At 30.6% G+C, this 24,688-nt stretch overlaps 1 protein-coding gene across 1 annotated transcript in view; it reads right to left on the bottom strand.

Moving 5' to 3' along the window:
- LOC107437856 (sterol O-acyltransferase 1) overlaps positions 1-24,688 on the bottom strand; it is a 53,911-nt gene that overhangs the window by 2,742 nt on the left and 26,481 nt on the right. The window contains exons 3-11 of the mRNA XM_016049980.4: positions 22,977-23,042; positions 17,096-17,203; positions 14,872-15,019; positions 12,906-13,031; positions 11,448-11,523; positions 6,108-6,201; positions 4,067-4,340; positions 3,834-3,932; positions 3,582-3,711 (exon numbers count right to left, since the gene is read on the bottom strand). Coding sequence (XP_015905466.1) covers positions 3,582-3,711; positions 3,834-3,932; positions 4,067-4,340; positions 6,108-6,201; positions 11,448-11,523; positions 12,906-13,031; positions 14,872-15,019; positions 17,096-17,203; positions 22,977-23,042 — 1,121 coding nt within the window. The remainder of the gene's footprint in view (positions 1-3,581; positions 3,712-3,833; positions 3,933-4,066; positions 4,341-6,107; positions 6,202-11,447; positions 11,524-12,905; positions 13,032-14,871; positions 15,020-17,095; positions 17,204-22,976; positions 23,043-24,688) is intronic.

The following is a 24,688-nucleotide window of genomic DNA, read 5'->3' as shown; positions in this document are numbered from 1 at the left end:
TGTATTAAACAATTAATATGCAACAGATATCTAATTGTTAAGGTATTAAAACTTACATAGTAGCACACAAAATATTCAATGAGAAAATTGAGGTTTGTCTGCTGCAACCACCAGAGAATCGATATTTACATTTGAAATTTACAAATGTGTGAGTAAATATTTTCGTTCAAAATGAGTGGTTTCAAAAAGTTAAATCGGAGAATTTCTTCGAGAAAATTTTTGATACGCACATGCTAAATTATATTCACAAAATACAAAAAAAAAAAAAAAAAAAAAAATGAAATAAAAAAGAGCAACATACACGATTATTTTTGTATTTGAATAAATATTTTCTTGGATGCAAAACCTGAAAAATAAATTTCTTTGCACCGTTGGTATGTTAAATTTCACAGAAACGAAGAAATTAGGTTTTTATTAACGAGAAAAGTATTTTAAACCCATATAGAATTCTTACGAAAATTGTCCGCAAAAAAATGACAACTAATATATTTTAGTTCGCGGGCCACAAAAAAAGGCTTCGCGGGCCGGATACGGCCCCCGGGCCGCCAGTTGGAAACCCCTGTTATAAAAGATTAAAAGGTTATTTTATTGAAGCACTAGAAGAACAGGGATGTTACAGGGAAAGAAACAGATGTTTGCTTCAATTAATTTTAACTTCACAATAATAACATGTTAATGTATAAATACTGCAACTTGTAAAAGTAAATTTTATTTAAAGAAAAAAAAAAACAGGTAAGGAGAGAAATTAAGTTGGCTATAATTTGAATAATTTATTAAATAAGCATTTATAGTTAACTTGTGACATTGAATTCTAACAATTTTTTTTCTATTGAAATTCTAAAATAGTTAAAAGATAAGAAAATATTAAGTTGATAAGTATAGTTTTGAAAAATTTTTTTAACCGCCTCCCTTACCTAATTGGGGGGGGGGGGGTGAGGGGGAATTTAAAAAATCAACATATTCTTTTACTTCATTTATAAATACAAAGAAATAATAATAAATTTAAAAAAAAGCATAATACACATGTTTTAAGTTGAAATTTTTATTTTTTTTGTGTAAACAACATTTAATTTAGCACCAGTTAACTATCCCGAGTTATCTCAGGCAAATGAAAAAAGTTAAATAGTAGTTTTTGTTTACGTTCATAATCTGAAAAATCACCAGCATTATTTTCACTTTCGTACGCGATTCCCATTTTTTAAACTTTTTCTTTGTAAATTCAGCAACCATCGTGCATATACAATCGCACAAAACGAGTGGGCAGCAGTCCCACAATTCAACAACAAAACCTGGCCAACTTTCAAACACAGCAGATTTTTTTTTTTCTTCGCTCTTCCGGCCGATAAAACAAAACGTACTGGCAAATTCTACTACACTCGAATTTTCAAGAGATAATAAATATTTGTAATATTTACTTACTTACCCAAGTTAACTTGGGGTAATCAGGGAAACTGTTAATAAAAGTATCAGATTCAATAATTAATTAACAGCTTATAATAATAGATTTTTAGGGTTGGTCGAATAATATAAACAACTTTTTTTTTAGTCTGATTGAGCGGTTAAAGCGTTAATTCGTTTTAAATTCCCTATTGATACAATTGTACTAGTAACACCATAAGTAAAAAATTAACTCACTTCTAAGTGGAGCAATGGATAATCAGCTTTCAACAAAAGTGGGACTCGGGGATAGGGAGTTATTCATATCATCCCTTTCATTGACAAAAAATGTACTATTCGTTCGCTGTTCTATGGAGACCTTAGCAATTTTTCTCCGTCTTACTTCATCGCTAAATTACGGTCAGTAACCCGCAAAAAATTAAATTCATTGACAGTAAAAATAAATGTATGCTCATAAAATTATCATGACCAAAGAAATACGGTTTTATCCGTAATTTCTTGTAAAATGTATGATAATAGACCCACATTTAACGTAATGCTGGAAAAAATTATAGCAGTTCCGGTCTCGAAAATGCTTGAATCTTACGTAATTTGTTTATTGGATCAAATTAAACTGGGAAAAAATTCAAGGTAACGTAATGATGTCATCTGTCGAGAATTGTGGGTTCTTTGTTCATGGTTACAGGGCCTGATAAAGGAATCTGGGGGCTGTAGGCACAAAATTGTCAGGGGCCCCAGTAGTCGTAGCATCAAACGAAATTTACATTTTGTTTATTTACAAAATGATTTTAATTAGTTATAAGTAAATAACTATAAATTAGTAAATGTCAGCTTAATTTAATAAAAAATTTTTTTTATCGTAATTCTAAATGACAGTTCTTAAGAAGAAAAAAGAGCACAAAATTTCTAATACTTAGGGGAGAGGGCTAGATCTGGACCTCTCACTCCCTATGATAAATCAAGTATTGCTACAACAATGTAGACGGACTGCGGGAGAGATCTTTTTTGCGCTGGCTGAGTTGAACCCGGGATCCTAGTGTCCGTAGCCTGATGCCGTAATCACAATGGACAGGGGTGTACGACATCGATTAAATTGAGTTTGGGAGCTTTATATAGTGGTTGGCACAATAAGGAAGTTGTTTGAAACAGAACTAATAATAAAAGTAATTTCGATGCTACAAAATGTTTAGTTCAAATTCGATTATGAAATGATATAAGTTTAGTATGAATTCATGTAAAAAAATTATAAATTTTATCAATTATTTTTCGTCATAACTTTGTGTAGAAGTAGTTTTTGTTTAGGCAAAGGCAAAAAAATAATTAATAAAAAAATGTATTTAATTTCGCTGTTTTTTTTTTCTTCTTCTTCTTACGGAAAGAGCTAATCCGTAAAATTAACGGTCATCTCAACTAGCTTTGATGAAGTTTGTTTGAAAAATGCGTACTAGATGATTTTTTCTATTTCTTAAGGAAGCTGACTGTATAAATTTACGGCTAATAACTACTAATTTTGCTAAAGCTCGTTACAATTACAGGAACTGGGATTTTTCTCAAAGAAATATGCAGGGAGTATATATTATCGGCAACCACTCCGAAATTTATGGAAATTTCTGTCGAGTATATCGAAACCGTAAGAATTTGGAATATCATCTACTACTTTCTTAACCAGAAAACCATTTCTTCACAAATTAGTATTTTCTATGTGTGATTTTTTTAAAACAAAAATGTTTATGTTTTGTTGGCACCTAGCCAAAAGCACGACTTTGCCAATTGGCACATTGGTGGTTTTTGTGTGGTGAAGTCTCAACGATTTGTTCCACCTTTATATTTTTCCATATCTTACTCCTAAAGTCGTAGTAGCTTAGAAGATAGAGCGTTTGTCTGCGAATAAGATGATCCAGGTTCTAATCCCAGCAATGGCTGGTTGGTATAAATTCTGCTCCTGGCTGGCACTGAGCACAGCGCTGACGTATAGTATGCCCAGTGGTAAATGGATCCTCTTGTCGTTGGCCTGACCGTTGGAGGTTTTCGTGGCACCATGTTATAAAGATGAGGGTTAGTTCCATCTTAAAGTCCTCCGCGAAGTTTAGGCTTTTACAAGTGCTTCGGAGTTGAATATCGATAGTTGTAAACTTAGAACTAGGTCAGCTGTTCAACGCCGGTTATAAAATAAAATATCTTACCTCCTACTGTCGAATAAATAACCATCAGGACAGGATAGAAAAATCCCAATGCTAAGCCAATGATATACTCATGAACTAAAGCTGACACGAGGAACACAGTAATCATTGAAAAAGTCCTATTAAATCCCAACTGAAATGGAGTAATTTGATCTTACTATAGCTTGCAGCTTGCATTTTTTTTTTATTTATTTATTTAATTTTTTTTTGTATTTTTATAATATGCAGTAAATGATATTAAATCTCATAACATACTTTTTGAGTTTCTACGTAAATATAATTGTATAACCAATCATGTACGACTAAGTTCCATTTTCTGTAATACTGAGAGAAGGAAGTACTGTTCCACCAATCCTGAAAAATAAGAACGAAAACTTTAAAAACTTAATTAAAGTTGTCTTTCGATGGCTCCTTCATTATATAATTTTAGGAAGTGAAAGAAGATTAACCAACTTGAAAGTTACTGAATAATGTAAACAAATCCTTACTTGATAAAATTCTCTGTCTCCAAATTTGATCATTTCTGCAAAGAAGTTCAGCCAACTGTGGAGTACGCAATAAAACACTAAAAACATCATTGTGGCTCCAACAAAAGTTGCTCCTGCAAAAATCAAGGCACATTCTGCCAAACTGAATTGACGCAAGGCCGTATATTGGAATATATCGACTATAAACCTCATAAATGCACAGTAGGCAATAAATATGCAGGCAAAGAACTTGAAAAGTGTTTGAAAAACAAACATCCAGTCTGTGTCTTTCCGCCTATATAAATAAAAATATAAAAGTATGTAATGATATCCGTAACTGATATTCAGTAAGGGTTTATTACAAATATTTTAATATACTCTTAGATACTTTTGGAGAGTATGGTAGTGAATTTATTTTAGTGAATTTATTAGAATGTCGACAAAAAAAAGTGGAAAAAAATTAGTGAATAATAAATAGAATATATTAATAAGTTTAGGTCTAGTGATCGGATTTTTTACGTATTACGCAATCTTAATAATTTTTAATTATGATAGCAGTCTTCATTATACTAATTAGTTATCTGCAGATGATATTTTGAACAACGAAATCGAACAAAATTAAAATTAAGAGGGAAAAGTGGTTTATGTCATGAAAGCTAGTTTTGAAGACAAACGAATTTCCAGGTTCGAAAATTTTCAGGAGCAAATATTTAATTGAAGTAGCAAAAATAAAAATATACAGAAATGTTACAAGTATTCAATTCAAAACAAAAGTCATAATTTTCGATGTTAAATAAAAAATAAAATTTTAAAAATCGGGTCGGAATCGGGTTGACCTCAAAATTCCCTTCCCTGTCAATGCTTTCCCACTAGTATTACCGTCTTCTTCTTCACAACACAACCCGTAGACATGAATCGTTTTTCCTTAGCATGGCCCATCTTCACTGTGTAACAACTCTAGGGCAAATCCGATTTTCCATGTTATTGATTTGTCAAAACTTAATAATGCTTAAAATGAATAAAATCGTCAATAGCGGTCCAATCATCAAATTTTTTAAAATTGTTTTTAAAATTTCTATTTTATTTTAATTTATTTCTTTCTTTCTTTTTTCATGGAAAATGGACATAAAACGTTCTTGCCCCTTGATAATCTTCAAATGTAATTTTTCTGAATAGTCATATGCTGGTCTTCACTTTTCTTTCATTGATTCGGATTTTTGATTCTCAAAATTGAAACAAAAGGACAGAATACAGTCTAAAAAATCTATTTCCCTTTTAGTTTATTTCGCTATATCACAAAAGCGAATCAGAATATTTAAACTACATTTTCTTCTAAAAATCATTTATCCAAAAATAATTTCTTACAAAATATTATTTCTTAAAACTATATATTATTTATTATAATATAATTTAATGGTGGTCAAAAAGCTTTGAATTGTAAGGTATACAAATTTTTACTTAATATTGAACTGTGCAATTTTAAATGGTTAATAGCGAATAGGTTGGCGAATAAATGGCGAAATAGGTTGAATGGATTCTGAGTAATAAAATTTCAATAAATGAAATTTCAAAATTCTTGTTTCTCAAGAACTATTCCATATATTTCGTTCATGTTTTGGACTGTGCATAACTCATTGAAATATTGACATAAGCGAAATTTTTTCCTCTTTAAAAATCATTTCATACTATAACTTGCCAAAGTCAGAAATAAGAATATATAGCAAAAGAAAGTTCGGTCGTTTTTGAAATGTTACTTTACGCATTCTTCTACAAATTTCTTCATTCAACATTGCTCCCCTTGCCGTCAAACTAACCATTTTCGTGGTTTTCCTCTGAATGCTACGCAGATGGGGGTTAGTTCCATTAAAATTTCCTCCACGAAGGCAAATTTCTCCCAGTACTTGACCCAGGAGTTCCCTTGTCTTCTAGATTGGATTCAAAATTATAAGGCTGCTGAGTTGAACATTAGTAGTCGTAAACCCGAAAATTGGGTCGGCTGTTCGACGACGATTATAAAATTTAACATTGTTGTATTCAATTTTTAAAGGTTTTTGAAACTTACCTTGGATATGAGTCCCTGTAAATCATTACGGGTGCAAAGAGGTAGTATAAATAATGACTTAGGGATGGATATAATTGAGCGCTTTGGTCTCCATCTACAAACAGAAAAAAAAGAAAAAGATATAGTTGCTTCTGTAAAAGACCAACATTGCTGTTTGTCAACTTTCACCATAAAACAGACGCATAGCACCTTTGGTAAATGCCCGAAATATATGCAAAATCTGATGGAATAATAATTTATTCATCTACACTCTATAAAAAAAATCGACGCACCAAGAAGGAGTTGTCCGATTGAAACGAAAATTGGTGGATAGGAAGACAATGTACAGAATAGTAAATGATTAAAATTTAAGAACAATTGAATAATTTATTGCAGAGTTACAGTAACAAGTTCAATAAGGTGTTTACCCGCCTCTAGCCTGGATACAAGCTGCCACACGGCGTTGCATTGACCGATAAAGCTCCCGAATGGTCTCTCGCGGTATTTCCTGCCAAATTCGATCCAATTGTCGAACGAGTTCATCAACATTCCGTGCCAGATGCAATCGCCTTCCCACCACATCGATGGGAGAGAGATCTGGTGATCTGGCAGGCCAAGGAAGAGTTTGACAAGCTTGCAGACAGTTCATAGCAACACGTGCCGTATGTGGTCTGGCATGGTCCTGCTGAAAAACCAGCCCAGGGCGCTGCAAAAGGAACGGTAGCAAAATAGGTCTTAGGATGTCATCGACGTACCGGTGTGCAGTAAGTATACCTTTAATGACGATCAAAGGGGTCCGGCTGTCAAAGGAAATGGCACCCCAGACCATAATGCTTTGTTGAGAGCCGGTGTGGCGTGCAATAGTGAAGGCAGGATCCCCTCTGCCCTGTGCGTCTCCAAACACGTCTTCGATGATCGTCAGGACACAGTTGGAAGCGGGATTCGTCGCTAAAGACTATACGTCCCCAGTAGGCATCATTCCAGCCTGACCGAGCGTCGATTTTGCGCGTCTTAGTGCTTTCTTGATGCGTCGATTTTTTTTGTTATAGAGTGCATATTTAAATATTTATACGATATTTTAAAATCCGATTCTGATAGATTAAGAAAAACTACAGTGTTGGGAATTCTGTGCAGGTGAGGAGATGATACCCTCTGTTTTTTTAAAGATTGTTTAAGATTATTAGCCCCCCTACATGCTTTTAACATTAAAAAATCTTTCCCGGTATTTCCTACACGGACGTTTTTAAGTGCTATTGCCCAGTATCCCAACACTGATATTTATTTTAAAGTTCAATACTGTTTCCCAGCATTCACATACTCGGTATTCCTTACACCGATGTTTTTAAATTTAAGTGCCATTGCCCGATATTTCTTACAATAGGATTTTTTTAAGGTTAAGTACCACTGCCCGTTATACATTTGCCCAGTATTCCTAATACTGGTGTCTTTTATAATCCATCACAATCATAATTTAAAATACTGTATAAATTACGTTTAAAATATCGAATAAATATTAAAATATCTGTGATTAAACTAACAAAATATCGGTCATAAATATTTCGGGCATTGACCAAGGCAATTATGAGATTGTTGACATTTACCGGATAAAGTCGACAATCCTTAGATTTCGACCTCTCGCTGTAACATTGTGATAAAATGCATATAAAGGAAAAATTCATACTATGCAGGTATCTGCATTTTTGGGTGAAATCAAGTTGTCATTCTGTTGGCCTTCTAGAACTGATTTTAGTGCTATGATTTATGACTGTAGTTTCTTAATGTGAAAGTATAGCAGATATTAAAACTTACATTTTCTTTGAAATTATCTAAAAATGAGCTCTTAAATTAAGTATAAAAAAAAACTGATAATAAAACTAATGGTAAAATAACTAATTACCAAAAAAGTATCTTGAATTCTATTATATTATTCAACTATAAAACGTTTTTGCCACAATTTAAGGAAAACGAGTTAGATCTTTCTCTAAAAAATTGTATTCTATATCTCATATCTTTTTCTATTGAACTCAAAACTTTAAAGTATTGTAAAGAGAGAGAATCAATTTGTCTAATGAAAAGTAAATTAATTTAGATCAGAAAGCATTTTTAAATTAACTTTTCTTCGCAGAAAAGGTCTTTATTCTTTAATTACAAGTATGCATATTAACTACATATTTAATAAGATTTAAAATTAATTATATTAAAATAAATATGTATAAAATTTAATGGGTATAATTGAAGTATATTTACTGATAGGGAGACAGCGAATTATTTTGCATACTAAAATGAGCATATTACAATATGAAAAGGATAATGAAATATGTATTATCATTTAAAAATTACATTCTTATCTACATTAAGTTCTTAAACAGAAAAAAAACTTTTTTTCGTTTTTGATTTATTAACCTATTCCTCATTATAAAATAAAACATTTATAATCGATGAGATATCAGTGATTTATTATCGCAGCCTTATCTATTTACATATTAAGTTATTAAATAATGCAGTATTGTATAAATAATATTCTTTACATAAATTTTTGGCTTAAAAAATCATAATGAATCATATAAATCAATGTTTTTTCTTAACTGATATGTTTTTTAATCATGCCAACACTATTTTTATTTTTGACATTATCCTAGACTATTTTAAGGGATTGCATTCCATACACTCTTAAATGGGCAATAATTAAAATTTTTAATATAAAAATTTCTATGACACCAAAGTTGAATTCATGTTATTTTTTTAAAAAATACTTACACTTTTGATAAAAAGGATCCTTAACTGTAATAAAATGAAACAGATTTGGAAATATAAATTAAAATTATTCCTATGAATCCTAGGAATAGGAAAAATATATTCAGCAAATGTCAAGAAAAAATTATAATATTCCTTACAAATATGGATAAGTTAATTCGAATGCAATTTTTCTAGCTTTTCGAGCAACAAAATTACATCAACTCAATAGAAATGAGTGTCAAAGATTAAAAAATTGTTTTCGTATTGTAAGGTTGTTTTACTATAGCATTCACTGTCTTTCTTGAAACTAGAAGACTTAATTCATCGGCAAGATTAGTGAAGAGGCACAATGGTAATGTATTCTTCACAATCCCCAATGGAAAGAACTATCAACAAGCTTACGCGTGCCACAATAACTGACTATAAAATAAATAAGATTTTCTACTGAGAAACTAGGAGTATAATTTATAAAGAATTACAGAAATTTTCTCAGCGTGGCAAGAAAATGAAGGGAGAAAAAAAAAAACTTGTAACATAAGTATATTAACAAGTTTTGAAATTTTGGCGGCCCAGGGCGGTCGCCCAGTTCGCCCACCCCTAAACACGGCACTATGGTAATATTGATACTCTAAACTTTTAATAGTATAATAATAAAGTATTTAAAGTCTGAACTATGTATTCGCACAAGAAATTCAACATGATATACTTTTTCATCTAGTGTAAAAAGGAGAGTTCTACAAATTTTTTATTTCAATTTTTAATAATAATTTATCTTTTTGTTAATATTTTTACCGTTTGTTAAAGGAATTTTTTTTTAAAACTTATAATTCTTCGGAGTTACTTTTTACTTAAATTATGATGTTGATTAAAACAGACAAATGTTTTTTTCTTCGGATGAATTTTAATATTGTCAGCCCCTTTTAAATAACAAGGGGCTCTTATGCTCTTTGCTTGTTTACCTATATAAATGTAGCCCCCCCCCCTGGTTGTCGCAGTCTACAATTTCAATAGCTTTTATTAATCAATATTTCGCGAGCGAGCGAGTTACTGATATTATTTTTCTTTTCTCTGACTAACTATATTTATAACTAAATAAATTGTATATTGATTGTGGTTGTTCTTCTTTTTAATCTTGTGTTTGCTAAATGTAGAGAATATATCGAATATTTAAGTGCATGAGATATTTCATTTTTCTTCTGAGAACTTCGAAAAGTATTTTGTCAAAAGAGCAATTATCTCAGTTAACAAGTTCTATCATGCTTCTGAAAGCTAAATGTGAGTAAATAAATATTACATTACATTTTATAAATTTATAAAACATGAGGTTTTTCAGTTGTAGATTGAAGTAACTTTATTTTATATTATCTTTGTAAAGTATTTTGAATTAGAAAATAAATTTCATTTACTCTTACATATTTTTATACAAAAACTTTTATTGAAAATCAATAGAGAAAAAAAAAATATGTTATCAACAATCATCTTTTGCGGAATCGTACAGTTTGCAAAATGAAAAACGGAGCACCCATCTATTGTTCGAACTTCACGTTCTAAGACTCAATCTTAGTGGTTCGACGGGATGACTTAAAATATGCTAATTAATTAGTACAGTGGATATTTTAAGTTACGAAATCAGACACAAAAACGCACTTTCTCTGAATAAACATACCTTTTTTTCGACGGATTCGAATTTCTGACCCCCCAAAATATGGCCACCATAGGTTGGTTAGGAGAGCAGTCCAAAGTTTGAACCCCTTAATGTTAATTTTATTTCCTGCATATTTATCCATATCTCGAGAATTTTTTTAAAGCGAATTGAAAATTTTTTGTTCACAGTTATAAAGTTAGTTTATTCAAAGATAATTCCATGAAAAATATAATAACTTTTAATATATATTTATTATTTTTTTATCCTTTTATTTCATAATGTTCGAAAAAAATTTAAATTGTGAGGTATAAAAGTTTTTATATTATTTTAAAGGATGTAATTTTACATAGCAAAATACAAAATTTGAACAAAATCGGTTAAAACGTTTCTGAGAAATTGAATTTCAAACAAATCAGATGCTTAAAATTCGATTTCTCGGGATATATTCGACCGATTCCACTCAAAAATTGTATTTTGATGAACATTAAAAATAATTACATCCTTTAAAATGGCGTAAGCTATTTTATACCTCGTAATTCAATATTTTTTGAACATTATTAAATAAAATAACAAAAAATAATAAATATTTACTAAAAGTTATATTTTGCATAGATGCATCTTTGGATAAATTAATTTTATAATTATGAGCTAAAGTTTTCTAGGCTACAGTTTTCGTGCATGGTTAGTGCACATGCCTGTCAAACATGCCTGTCAAACGTCCTGATTCTATATTGCCTTCCCTAATCATTTATGTTAATCAATGCTTAGGAATAAGCCCAATGATTTTGAGAAATTTCTTATCGTAGGTCAGTATTTCCCTTAATTTAACGAAATGTTTCATTTCCCGTTTACATAGCGGTTGCTTGTAATGATACAATAGTTTTATTAAAAAATCGATCTAGCATTATTCATTAAGATTCAAAAGAATTGATAAAAAAAGAGTTATAAATTGAATTAACTAATACAAAATAAGTATTCACCTTTAGTGGGCTTGTACTTCAGAACTCGTGGAGTGCTTTCTCTTACGAAAGAATAGATTTTCATGAATATTCTCACCTATTAATAATAACAGATACAGTGTATTATTTTAAGAAAATAACTTCTCCAGGAAACAAATTGCTTAAGATACAGTGTGTCCCCTATAGAAGGGCTGTCTTACAAATACCCATATATTTTAATTTTTCCTGATTTATGTTTGTTTGAATATCTAAGTTTAATAATCTGGTTTACAGTCCAGTCATCAACCATTTATTATTTTTAAAAACACTTTATATTATTATTCTATATTATTCTGTGCTTAAAAAAATGGTTAGTGTATTTTTTTATGCGCGTTTTAGAAGAGTTTAGTAAATCAAAATTTCATAGCATAATTTTCCTTTTTCTGTAGGTTATTAATGAAATTTAGATATGTAAGTAAAGACCGTGGTAGCCCGCTGGTTCGAGAATTGGACTCAGGAGTGGAGGAACCGTGGTAGATTCTCGACTCCGCCAAGACCACCAAGTAGATATACGCGCTTGTAAATACAGGAATCGAAATTCCTGTGGTCGGTTGCTGAGCAGTACTATGAGTATAAAGATCTGTAGAAAATTTCTTTCTTAAAATCTATATTTAAGTTAAGGAAGTTGCCTCGCGAATGTGTGTGGCTACCGTCAGGTTCTGAAAGATAAGATGTACTTTCCCCCTTGCGGTGCTCTCTTGTCAAACGAAAATCCCACCTTCCTGACTGAATTCGCAGAAAGCTAATGGCCTGAGAACTTGACTTGTTCAAGTATCATTAGAAGCAACAAATATGTCAGTCAGTTACCCTTTCGTTATAATTACCGTTATTTCTATTTATATATACAATATTTTGGAACTCAAATTCCATATGCTGATAACTTATTCGTTGTTTTGTGATATCTAATGAATTTTAATTAAAATTTACTTTTTACTTCAGAAGAATTTAATATTGAATCCTTATTGCTCTTCATGCGCATTTATAACAACTTTTTAATTAGCTTCTTTTTTTTTTAAATTACCAAAGATGTATTTTGGAAATTTAATAATACCAGAAGATATAGTTAAAAAGAAAGATCGTGGAGAAAAATGTTTTAAAAATGTATAGTTAGTGAAATGTATAGAAAGAAAGAGTATGTTACAAAATACTCTTTCGCATTGTGGATTACGATCAGGCAGTTACCCACAGAATAGATTTTTTCTTAAAATTTTTAATTAAACTTATTTTAATTAATGTAATTAAATGAATTTTAATTAATTTAATAGAATTATTTATTAATTAAAATAAGTGTAATTAAAATTAACTTTATTTAATTTAATTAACTTATTTACTTAATAAAATTAACTTACTTTTAATTAATTAAATAAAATTAATTTAATTAAAAACATTTAATTAAATTAATTAATTAGGTTATTGAATTAAAATAAATGATATTTATACCTGTTCGATCATCGTTACGAATGCTGTGATTGGAGGAAGTGAATGTTTTAATGTAGAAGACGCAGTCACCACAAACATTGAAGTTAAAGTTGCTATATACAGAACCAAAAATAGAGTATCAGCTATCTGAAATGTATAAAGAAGGAAAAAAATATGATTAATTTTGATTCAAAATATAAAAATTATTATTATTATTTTGAAGATGTTTAAAATAAGCTGCAATCATTGGTTATATTTGCTTACTGCTTTTTTAATAATCATAGCATAAATGAACGCCTGGATATTAAACATTTCTCTTTTCAAAGCTATAAGTTGAAGGACTTATTGTGAAACAATAATGACGAACCACGGAAAAAAAATAATTTAAATTTAATAATTTTTAATTTAAATTCTTTAAATAATTTTATTTGATTTTCAATTGAAAAAATAATTTTTAAAGCTTTTTTTTATAAAATTAAAAATTAATTTTAAATAAATTTTAATTTTTTAAATTTTATTTTCGTAAATTCATTTTTTAACTTTTATTTATATAATTTTTTTTAAAATTTGTTTTTAAATATAAATCTTTTTTTTATTTAAGGAAAATATAATTTTTTATTTTTCACTTTTGTTGTTTTTTAAAATTTATTTTAAAATAATTATTTTTTTTTAAATTAATCTCATTTATTTTTTTAAAATCTTTTTTAATGAAACACTTTAATTTTGAAAAAATAGCTATTTCTGCTATATGACTATTTCTCAATTATTTCTGCTCAATGATTATTTAACTACTTCAGCTTCTGCTACATGGCCTGTAGAAGAAATTTCAGATGGTTTAAAAATTAAATTGTACTTCTTTTTAAATTAAGAAACACTAAAATACGCCCCATACTTCTCTTTATGTGACATTTCAATAAAAATAATTTAGTTTGGGTTTAGGATTAACTTTACTAAATATATAAAAGCGGTTGTGTTAAATTACAGGGTATTTTCCGATAAAGATCAATTAATGATATTTATTATCAGAATATACAAGGTAAATCAAAATATATGTTTCGATTTCATAAGAGCACTACGCATAGGCTATATAAGCAAGTTTTGAATGTACTTCTTATAAACATTCGTTATGCGCACATTTATGGCAGCAGTTGTGATACGGGCTTTCAAAAATTAGTCATGTCGTTGGACTTGGAGACACATACACGTGACCTTTTAGAAACCTCTACCAAAATGAGGCAAACCGGGTTCGAATAAAAGCGATGATTGGTCGATACGAATTCCTCATTCGGCTAACACCGACCACAGTGCTGACGTGAAGTATCTTAGTGAATATCATGGGTTAGAATCCCCTTGTCATCAGGCTAACCGTGGGAAGTTCTCGTAGTCTTCCTCTCCATGTAAAGCAAAGACGGGTTAGTTACATTAAAAAAACTTCTACAAAGGCAAATTTCTCGCAATTCTTGATCCAGGAGTTCCCTTGTCTTCTGGATTGGGTTCAAAATTGCAAGGCTACGGAGTTGAACATTAGTAGTCGTAAACCCAAATTTGGGTATGCTGTTTAACGATGGTTATAAAAAAAATAATAAAAGCATCTACCAAAAAAATTGAATGTGTTGATATTTGGGGATCGTGGTGGCCACGTCAAGAATGCATTTTCTGCGCTAGATACGAAACCAATCTACTGTTGTGGTAACGTGTTATTCATGTGGCGTTGTTTTTCTGCCCGTTTTGTTTCCGCCGAAACACTGAAAATGATAGGGCGGCGACTATTTAAAATTTGCATGTATTACCTTTGCATGAATGTATATTTTCAATAAATGTTACATCTATGAAATCGGGGGACTTGTTTTGACTAACCCTGTTTTTAAATCTTTCATGACTTTATTACGCTTTTTGGACAAAAAAACTTTTTCATTTTTTAAGTGTCTCTTAATTGGTGAAAAATCTTGGTATAAAAAATGAAAATAGTGTATTAACATCACCTTGCCTTTGTATGAATTTTGTTCCTAACATGCACCCATCCTCTGAATTCTCCTAAAACAACAACAGCAAACAAATTGCACAACAACCAAGATTTGATGAGAATAAAACCCTTAGATGTTGCCCATTTCATTATTTCTATGTCTGCCCAAAAGCTGTGAAGAAACAATGAAACCATAGAATAGGATATACATAGAATAAAATAGAATAGATAGCTTATTAACCATAGAATAGTAATAATAATAATAATCTTTGCGAAATCATTTTAAAAAAAACAAAAAGTTGTGTTATAAAGTTCAACTTAACAAATTAATTAAAGCATTTTAGTTAAATTAGTAAAATAATAATTATTATATCGTATTTTTCTATATTATTTAATTGTAACTATTATTTTGCGTGTTATGCTTTCATTACTATTATTAATACTATTCCCATTTTGTTTAGCTCAGTTTCATAAAATAATAACTTACTGCTATGATTACTAATTTACTGGCTACAAAGTGAATGGTTTAATGTTTGAAAACGGACGGTACTGTATAGAAAAAGGGTGCGTGAGCAGGAAAAAAAAATTACTATGAGTCCGTCAAAGTCATCAATCGCAAATCTCTGACAATATTTGCCTGTCTAACGAATAATTTAAAACTTTTATGAGTAATATCAACTAATGGATTAGTGATTAATTAAAAATGTATGAGACTTACTACGAAATACAGTTGTAGGTCATTTTCGTGTAAGATTTAGGATTGATTTACTGTTACATTTATTTTTTTTAACTCTTAAAATGGTTTTTGTTTCAGTAAACCTTGTTTAAATATTTTTTAGAACCTTTCAATTTTAGTTTTCAGCTTAATACATAGAATTGTGTAGAACACCTCTTATTTTTATTATTTTTTTTTATTATTTTTACTTATTTATTTATTTATTTTTAGTATTGGGATTTGAACTCCTAGTTGAGCTGGTCATGAAACTGGCAGATTAGCCCTCAAGGCCAAAGGAATAGCAGCAGGGAACTAAACGGTTTTATAAATTTATCACCACACACTTTTTACTACAAGATAAATAGGCCTCCACTGTTGTGTTAGGCATCCGATGATGAGAAATAAAAATATGAATTCTTAATCATTATCATCTGGTTTAGCTTCCAGCTCTCAAAGAATGTGCTCTCGATTATCATTGGCTGTGGGAATAGTTGGAGAGAATAAAATTCTTGTTGTTTAACCGTAATAAATGAAAACAGTAAGTAAACGATTTTTCTCATTATTTGTTGTTTAAATACCATTTTTTTATGTTTAATTGATTGCTTTGGATGAATATGAAAAAATTATAATTAAATAAATTGTTATTCAACCAAATTTTCAGAGAAATTTCTGTCACACAGTAAAGAATTACGGTACAAATTACCTACACTTTACAAATTACCTACACTACTACAATTATATCGAAATTTTTACAGTAATATTTATTTGATCGTATTCACTTAATTTCTTGCTGCAAAAATTATGGAACATCAGATTTTGCCGTAATATGTTCCGGTTAAAATGGATTTTACGCTAAAAAGTACCGGTACTATGATTGGCGGTAGTTTTTACCGTAATTTGATTCGGAATTTTTCACAGTGCAGTGTAGACACGGGGATTGAAGGGTTCTCCGATAAATCTGGTTACATATTTTTGAAAAAAAACTTCTAAATATTTTATCCTGATATCGGGAAAAACCTGTACAGGTAGATTATGAGATGCAAAGTATAAGATATATAGTATTAGACGCATAGTATTAGATGCACGATTTCCTTCCGGAAAATATTATCTCAGGAGTGTATGCTGATGCTAAAAAAACTTTTCATGAAAAAAGTTCTTTAATTTTATTTGTCACTTTCTCTTCCTCAATCAAAACAAATTAACATTAGTTATAGTTCTAAATTATTTTAGAAATGCTGATATGCAATAATAATTAGCTTGATTCTTTTCGTAACTATTTCGGTGAGAGATTTTTTCTGGTATTGAAACTAATTTTGGACTTTTCAATCCCCACTTCCTTATTAGCGTTTGGTTAGATTTTGATAGCTCTTTCGATTTATATTTTTTTATATATTTATTTGCAACTCCTTACGTACGTACTTTTTTACATTATTTAAGTGCGGTTAATACGAAACACCCAATATAAATAGATGGTTTAGAGTTAAAAATTAGAAACAAAAAACATATCTCAAAACTCAAAACATATATACTTACACGTCTGGTGCAGCTATATAATACAGGATAGAATAAAGAAGAAGCAAGCCAAAAGTTGCCACCATAATATTGTAAACTGATTGCAAATGGTTGACTTCCATCAAGTCTCTGGAGAATTAAAAAAAAATTTTAAAAAAGAAATTGATAAAACTGGATTTTACTAGTTTTCGAAGAAATTGGAACTACTGTTAGTTTTTTCTAAATGTATCGAAATTTGAAATTTTTTTAAAATATTTTTCTATTTCTTTATTTTGGAAGAAATTTTAATAGTTTCATTTAATATCCTATCATTAGATTCTATTTTATTTAAAGAAAACTTTAACTTAAACAAAAAAATAAAATAATTTTTGGAAACGTTATAAACGTTTTGGAAACGTGTGAAAAATACGTTTTCCCAATAATAGATGTGTTAGAGAAGGTCTCGTAAATAATTAAAAGTAGTTGAAGAAAAATTGTACTTGGGAATGCATAATAAATAAGAAGTAATTTTACTTGTTAACAATATCAAACAAAAACTTTATATCACATAATAATTCGCCTTGAAAATAGTATTTATGTCTCTTCAGTCTTGTATTTTTAAAAATTTCGATGTTAATATTAACATTTATATCTGACAATTCAAATTTTCTCTTATTTTTTTTATCTTTTTTCATTTTATGTTATTCTTGACATCAAGTAAAGTGCGAAAATGCTTATAAAATGAAAATTGCGAGAAAGATAAACTTTTCTACAACAATGGATAAATAATTACCAATTAAGAAAAAAAAAAACACTTAAACTTTCGAACAAATAGGAATTTCGAAAAAAAAAGAAAGAAATTCGTTAAAGCTTTTATTTAAAATGGTCCTGTCAGCGTGCCAAATTTCAACTCTACAGCTGCATTTCAACTGACAATGCATCGACTAATATTTTCTGCAAGTCTTACCATTGCTAATAATTAGAGACGTGGTAGCTCAAGGGATAGAGCATTCGCCTCCCAGTACGGTGAAGCGGGTTCGAATCCCAGTGATGACGGGTTAATTCAAATTCCGCACACAGCTTGTGCTGGCATAAAATATATTCAGTGGTAGACGGATCATGGGTTGGAGTCCTCTTGCGTCAGGCTGACCGTGGGAGATTTTCATGGTTTTCTTCTCCATGTAACGCAAATATAGGTTAGTTCCATCAAAAAGTTCTCCATGAAGGCAGATTTCTCTGAATACTTGATCCAGGAGTTCCCTTGTCTTCTGGATTGAGTTTAAAATTACAAGGCCAGGGAGTTGAACATTAGTAGTCATAAACCCAAAAAAAATGGGTCGGCTGTTCAACAATGGTTATAATATAAAAACAAAAATAAAAGTCTGTCGGGATCAGAAAGTCCTCCAAGTTCTCGTAATAAATCAATACCACTGGATACTGATCTAGGAGTTTCCTTGTCTTCTGGATTTTGCTCAAAATTACAAGGCTACGAAGTTAAACATTGGTAGTCGTAAACTCAAAATTGGGTCGGCTGTTCAATGACGATTATAAAATAAAATAAAGCTAATAATCGAATTATATTGTCGCGTTTTCCTTCAAACTCCTTGCATATTTCCTCCTCACCTTCATAATTTTTAAGTTTCTAAGTCTTATAGATTTTGAGCCGCAAAGAAAAATGTAACACAAGAAAGAAAAGATAAAATGAAAAAGAAAAGATAAAATTAAAAATAACAATTGCGAAAAAAAAATTGTAAAAAATCATTTAAAATTGCAAATAACATATATATTTATAATTTTGCAATTTTTTTAATAATATTTTGTTAAATATGTAATGGCCCTTCCAGCATGCCTGTGCTGCTTAAAATGTGCTTATGATGAGCTTACAATTTGTTTCGATTGTAACTTTTTTTCCTCCTTCAAAAAATATGTACAGTAAAATAAAGATTCCACATTATACTCTCATCACAATCAATATATTTAACAATCAAGTGATATTATAAATTTTTTAAATAATTTAATGTTAATACTCAACATTAAAATATAATGACAGTTTACTTAATGTGTATAGAAAGGCCCCATCATATTCAGTAGCTCAGGGCCTCACTAAACTTAAATCCAGTCCTGTATAATTATTATACACTCAAATTTTTCCCCCTCTTTGGGAAATTAGAAGAAAAAAAAATTTCATCCCGACACGTGCCGCAGATATTTTTGCAGATGTCTTACGATGTGTAATGTCAATTTAAGTCGCCAAATTACGATGCTAATACCATTCCAATCTTCAGAAACATGCCAAAATATTAAAGTAACCTCTTTGGCTGTTTTTATGGAAAAGACTCAATATTCGTGGCTTATTTACAAACTCGCCAAAACATAAACTTAAAAAAATAACCCTATAGCCTCTTTAACTTATCTTAAACTTGACCATCATTAGTAACAGGTGTTCCTTTCAAACTCCCCTAACAATGCCTTTTAGCGTACTTGGAATTATTGGTAGAGGGTACATCATTATTATCCTTAGGTGGTTCCTTCTTGAATCTAACCATATGATTAAGCATCGCACACACTGCCCTCTATTAACTCCCCTCTAACAGTTCAATATAGACAGCGAACCACATGATTAAGCTTCGCACACACTTCCCTCTAATAACTCCCCTCTAACAGTTCAATATAGACAGCGGAAGAACAATTTTATGCGTGTGCCTCCAGAACAGCGAAATAAAGCCAAATATCGATGGAATGATATTTATAGGAAATATTTCTTTTCCATTGTTAAGCCACCTTCTGATAAATATCGAGTAAAATAATCGTCTTAAAAGATTTGTGGTTAGAAAAATTGTATAACTAAGCACGTGGAAAAAGAAATGGCGATGCTGAATAAAACAAGTACCAGTCAAAAAGGAACATTCACTGCGAGCATTTACGTAGAGTGTAAATTAACTTTTAAATATATTTTTGTTAAAAGTCACACCTATTGATTGCGTTAGTATGTTTATGATAAATGAGGAGAACTTAAAAAGAAGGCTAAAAAGAACTATATTGACTACAAGTACAGTGATAAAAAAAATAATAAAAAAAAGATATCACATTCAATAACTTTCTTTCCGAATGATCGGATTTTCAGGTTCTAAGTGTCAATCTTAATGGTTTCTGGGGTGACTTAAAATATGCTAATTACTTAGTGCAAACTATTGATCAAATTGAGAGACACAAAAACGCACTTTCATGGAATAAACATGTTTTTTTTTTCTTTTTTTTTTTTTTTTTTACATATTTGGATTCTGACCCTCAAAATAGTGGGGGGGGGGGGACACAATTTTGAAAAAATTGGCTCAAAATTTAAAGATCTATGAAGCTTTATATATTTGGCGTCGTCCTAAAAAGAGGCCAAGAATTATCGCCAAAGCATGATTAAAAATTTAATATAACCATTGTATAGCCGCGTAATCGACAAGAGAGAAATACTCCGCTGCTAAGCCTAAGCCTAAGCTGAGAGAATAAAGAAGAATGAAATAAAAACTGAAGCTTTTCTTTGTTTTTGTGTTAGCTCGTGTCAGAAAGATTTTTTTTTTTTTTAAAGAAAATAGTTATTAGAAAAATATCTTTAAGTTTCTAGGTAACAGATTTGTTTTTAGTTGATGATCATTGCCCTAAAAGCAAAGATTGCTTTTCTTTTCATGTCTTTAAAAAAATAAAATTTGAATGGATTTATAAATTATTTATAAATTTACAGTAAACCTTTAATATGGCTATTGACAATAATCCTTTTTAACGATTTTATTCTAAACTTCTTGAAATAAATTAGGCTTATTGTGAAATGAATAATACACTTTATAACTTGCCAAGAAATGAGTGATCATTACAATTAGTTAAACAGTGGTCAGGCTGATTTTATCTTAGTTTATAACAGTCGTTGAACTGCCAACCCAATTTTGAATTTGCAACAATCAATGTTCAAAGCCTTAGCCTTGTAATTTTGAGCCCAATCCTGAAGATAAGAGAACTTCTGGATCAAATATTGGAACAAATTTGCCTTCGTGAAGGACTTTCTGATAGAACAAACCCACATTTGCGTTACATGGAGAGGAAAACCACCTACGGTTAGCTTGACGGCAGGGAGATTCTAGCCCATGATTCTCCTACCACTGAGGCTATTTTACGTCATCACTGTGGCCAATGCAACCAGATGTGGAATTCGTATCCTCCAGCCATCACTGGGATTCGAACCCAGTTTACCTCATTGATTGGCAAACGCTCTATACCCTGAGCCATCACGGCTCCAATTACATTGATTTTATTTGATTTTATAACCGTCATTAAACAGCCAACCCAATTTTTGGGTTTATGACTACTAATATTCAACTTCGCAGCCTTGTAATTTTGAATCCAGTGCAGAAGACTAGGGAACTCCCGGACCAAGTATTGGGAGAAATGTGCCTTCGTGAAGGACTTTCTGATAGAACAAACCCACATTTGCGTTACATGGAGAGGAAAACCACCTACGGTTAGCTTGACGGCAGGGAGATTCTAGCCCATGATTCTCCTACCACTGAGGCTATTTTACGTCATCACTGTGGCCAATGCAACCAGATGTGGAATTCGTATCCTCCAGCCATCACTGGGATTCGAACCCAGTTTACCTCATTGATTGGCAAACGCTCTATACCCTGAGCCATCACGGCTCCAATTACATTGATTTTATTTGATTTTATAACCGTCATTAAACAGCCAACCCAATTTTTGGGTTTATGACTACTAATATTCAACTTCGCAGCCTTGTAATTTTGAATCCAGTGCAGAAGACTAGGGAACTCCCGGACCAAGTATTGGGAGAAATGTGCCTTCGTGAAGGACTTTCTGATAGAACAAACCCACATTTGCGTTACATGGAGAGGAAAACCACCTACGGTTAGCTTGACGGCAGGGAGATTCTAGCCCATGATTCTCCTACCACTGAGGCTATTTTACGTCATCACTGTGGCCAATGCAACCAGATGTGGAATTCGTATCCTCCAGCCATCACTGGGATTCGAACTCAGTTTACCTCATTGATTGGCAAACGCTCTATACCCTGAGCCATCACGGCTCCAATTACATTGATTTTATTTGATTTTATAACCGTCATTAAACAGCCAACCCAATTTTTGGGTTTATGACTACTAATATTCAACTTCGCAGCCTTGTAATTTTGTATCCAGTGCAGAAGACTAGGGAACTCCCGGACCAAGTATTGGGAGAAATGTGCCTTCGTGAAGGACTTTCTGATAGAACAAACCCACATTTGCGTTACATCGAGAGGAAAACAACGAAAACCTCTCACGGTTAGCCTGACGGCTAGGGGAGTCTAACCCGAGATACATCTACTACTGAGGATGTATTACGTCAGCACAGTGGTTGGTGCAAGCCGGAGGCGGAATTCGTATTGACCAGTGATCGCTGGAATTCGAAACAATTAACCCGATTAAAAATAAAATAGTTGATTGCTAATTGAAATGCTCTTGCTCTTAGGTTAAAAAGGAGCATTGATCTTAGCAATGATTTTTCAAGGGATCTGATTTTTTAAATAAGCCTTACGACATACGAAAAATCTATTCAATTACTTTTTATTTAAAATAAATAAATGTCTTTTTAAAGATTTTAATCTTTAAATGAGAGTCAGAGGAAGTTTATTGGCATTTTGTTTCTTAAAGTCTGCTTGCTTTTTTTGTAATTGAATTCATATGGTGTTCATAATAAATATTAGTTTGCTTTGCTATAAGTTATATAACTGACTTTTTTAAAATAAAATAATAAATGAATGTTGAGAAAACTACATTTATAACGGATGCATGATTACCACATGTTTTGGAAAGGTTTCTACGTTTAAATAGTCAGAACATTATATACGTACTATATATTTATATAAAGTAAAAGTTTTTCTTACGTCAAAACCGAATTCCTTTGAGTATAAACTTTTCTTGGAGGTTGTAGCATTTTGGTACCATTATACCTAAAATATAAATTGTGGAACAGAATTCAGAATACTGTATAAATAGTTTTTGCATAATAAATATAGGTTTCTTTTTAGATAATAAGTATTGACCATGAAACTAGGCAATTGCAAATTAAGGGACTTTTAGCGATGTAGTTAGACAATCTCCTCAAGAAATCAGTCTTAAATCTTACGTCATTTTAATCAGTTTTAAAACTGATTCATTGTATACTAAATACAATACATTTCTAATAAGGAATCATTAAGACATTGTATGTAATATTTAATATTGTATGTAAGAATTTTTCTCATATTTCAAGCATGGAATCTTACATACCACTTACGATATCTTTCGGTACCAGAACGATTCGCCAAAAAGTTTTTTCTTACCTGGATGATTGATGGAGTAAGTGGAGAAAATCTATTGAAAAAACACACCTGCTCTAGGAGGTAATTAGTCGCCAAATATTTAAGACGCCAAAGACGATAACGGTCTCAAATGGAAAACCGATTTACCCTGTTTTTGAGTGACATAGATGATTAATTCTACTTTTAGTGGGAGAATGGAACTTTCCGTATTTTTCGGAGGCGCAAGAGATATTTAGGGACAAAAGGTTTCTTTTTCATCTCCTATTTTCGTCAGGAAATGGGATAAAAATTTTGAAATGGGATAATTCAGTAAAAAGTAAAGAAGTTTAACTAGAAAAAAAAATTTATTTTAAAAATAATTATACTTAATTAAATAGTTGAATGAATTTTTTAAAGACGAATATATTAAAATGAATTTATTAAAAATTATTATCATCTTGAATTTAAGATCAAAGTTTTAAAATCTTTTGTTCGTTCAGCTCTCGCAACATTATTTGCTCGAAAACTCAATCTCTTTAATAAATAAGATAAAATTAATTAAAATTAAGATAACATATAAAACGATAACATAACATTAAGATAACATAACATTAAGATAACTCGATAAAATTAAGATGAACATTACACGACCTTTTCGAGTATTTTTTCTCATGGGCACCGTTCGTATGAAGGGTGGGGGGACTCCGATGAGAACTTTCTGAAGATTATATATATATATATATATATATTCTATAGTTTAGTTAAAATTTAAGAAACACTACATAAATCCATCTCAATTCACTAGATAAATTGTGGACTAGATAATTGTGCACAGCTGCACTAGATAATTGTGCTCAATAGAAAATTACAGTTGAGCTACAAATAAAAAAATATCTTAAGGAATTCAAATACTTCTTTAACGGCTTAGGTTAAAATACTTTCGATGTTTAGAAAAAAAATTTCTAATAATTGAAATTTTATTTAATTCTATAGTTTAGTTAAAATTTAAGAAACACTACATAAATCCATCTCAATTCACTAGATAAATTGTGGACTAGATAATTGTGCACAGCTGCACTAGATAATTGTGCTCAATAAAAAATTAGAGTTGAGCTACAAATAAAAAAATATATTAAGGAATTCAAATACTTCTTTAATGTGGATGCTAATAACGGCTTAGGTTAAAATATTTTCGATGTTTAGAAAATTTTTTTCTAATAATTGAAATTTTATTTAATTCTATAGTTTAGTTAAAATTTAAGAAAAACTACATAAATCCATCTCAATTCACTAGATAAATTGTGGACTAGATAATT

Source organism: Parasteatoda tepidariorum, chromosome 1, assembly GCF_982258835.1.
Source record: "Parasteatoda tepidariorum strain Cologne lab strain chromosome 1, Ptep-v5.0, whole genome shotgun sequence".
NCBI lineage: Eukaryota > Metazoa > Arthropoda > Arachnida > Araneae > Theridiidae > Parasteatoda > Parasteatoda tepidariorum.
This window is presented reverse-complemented; position numbering and strand designations above follow the sequence as displayed.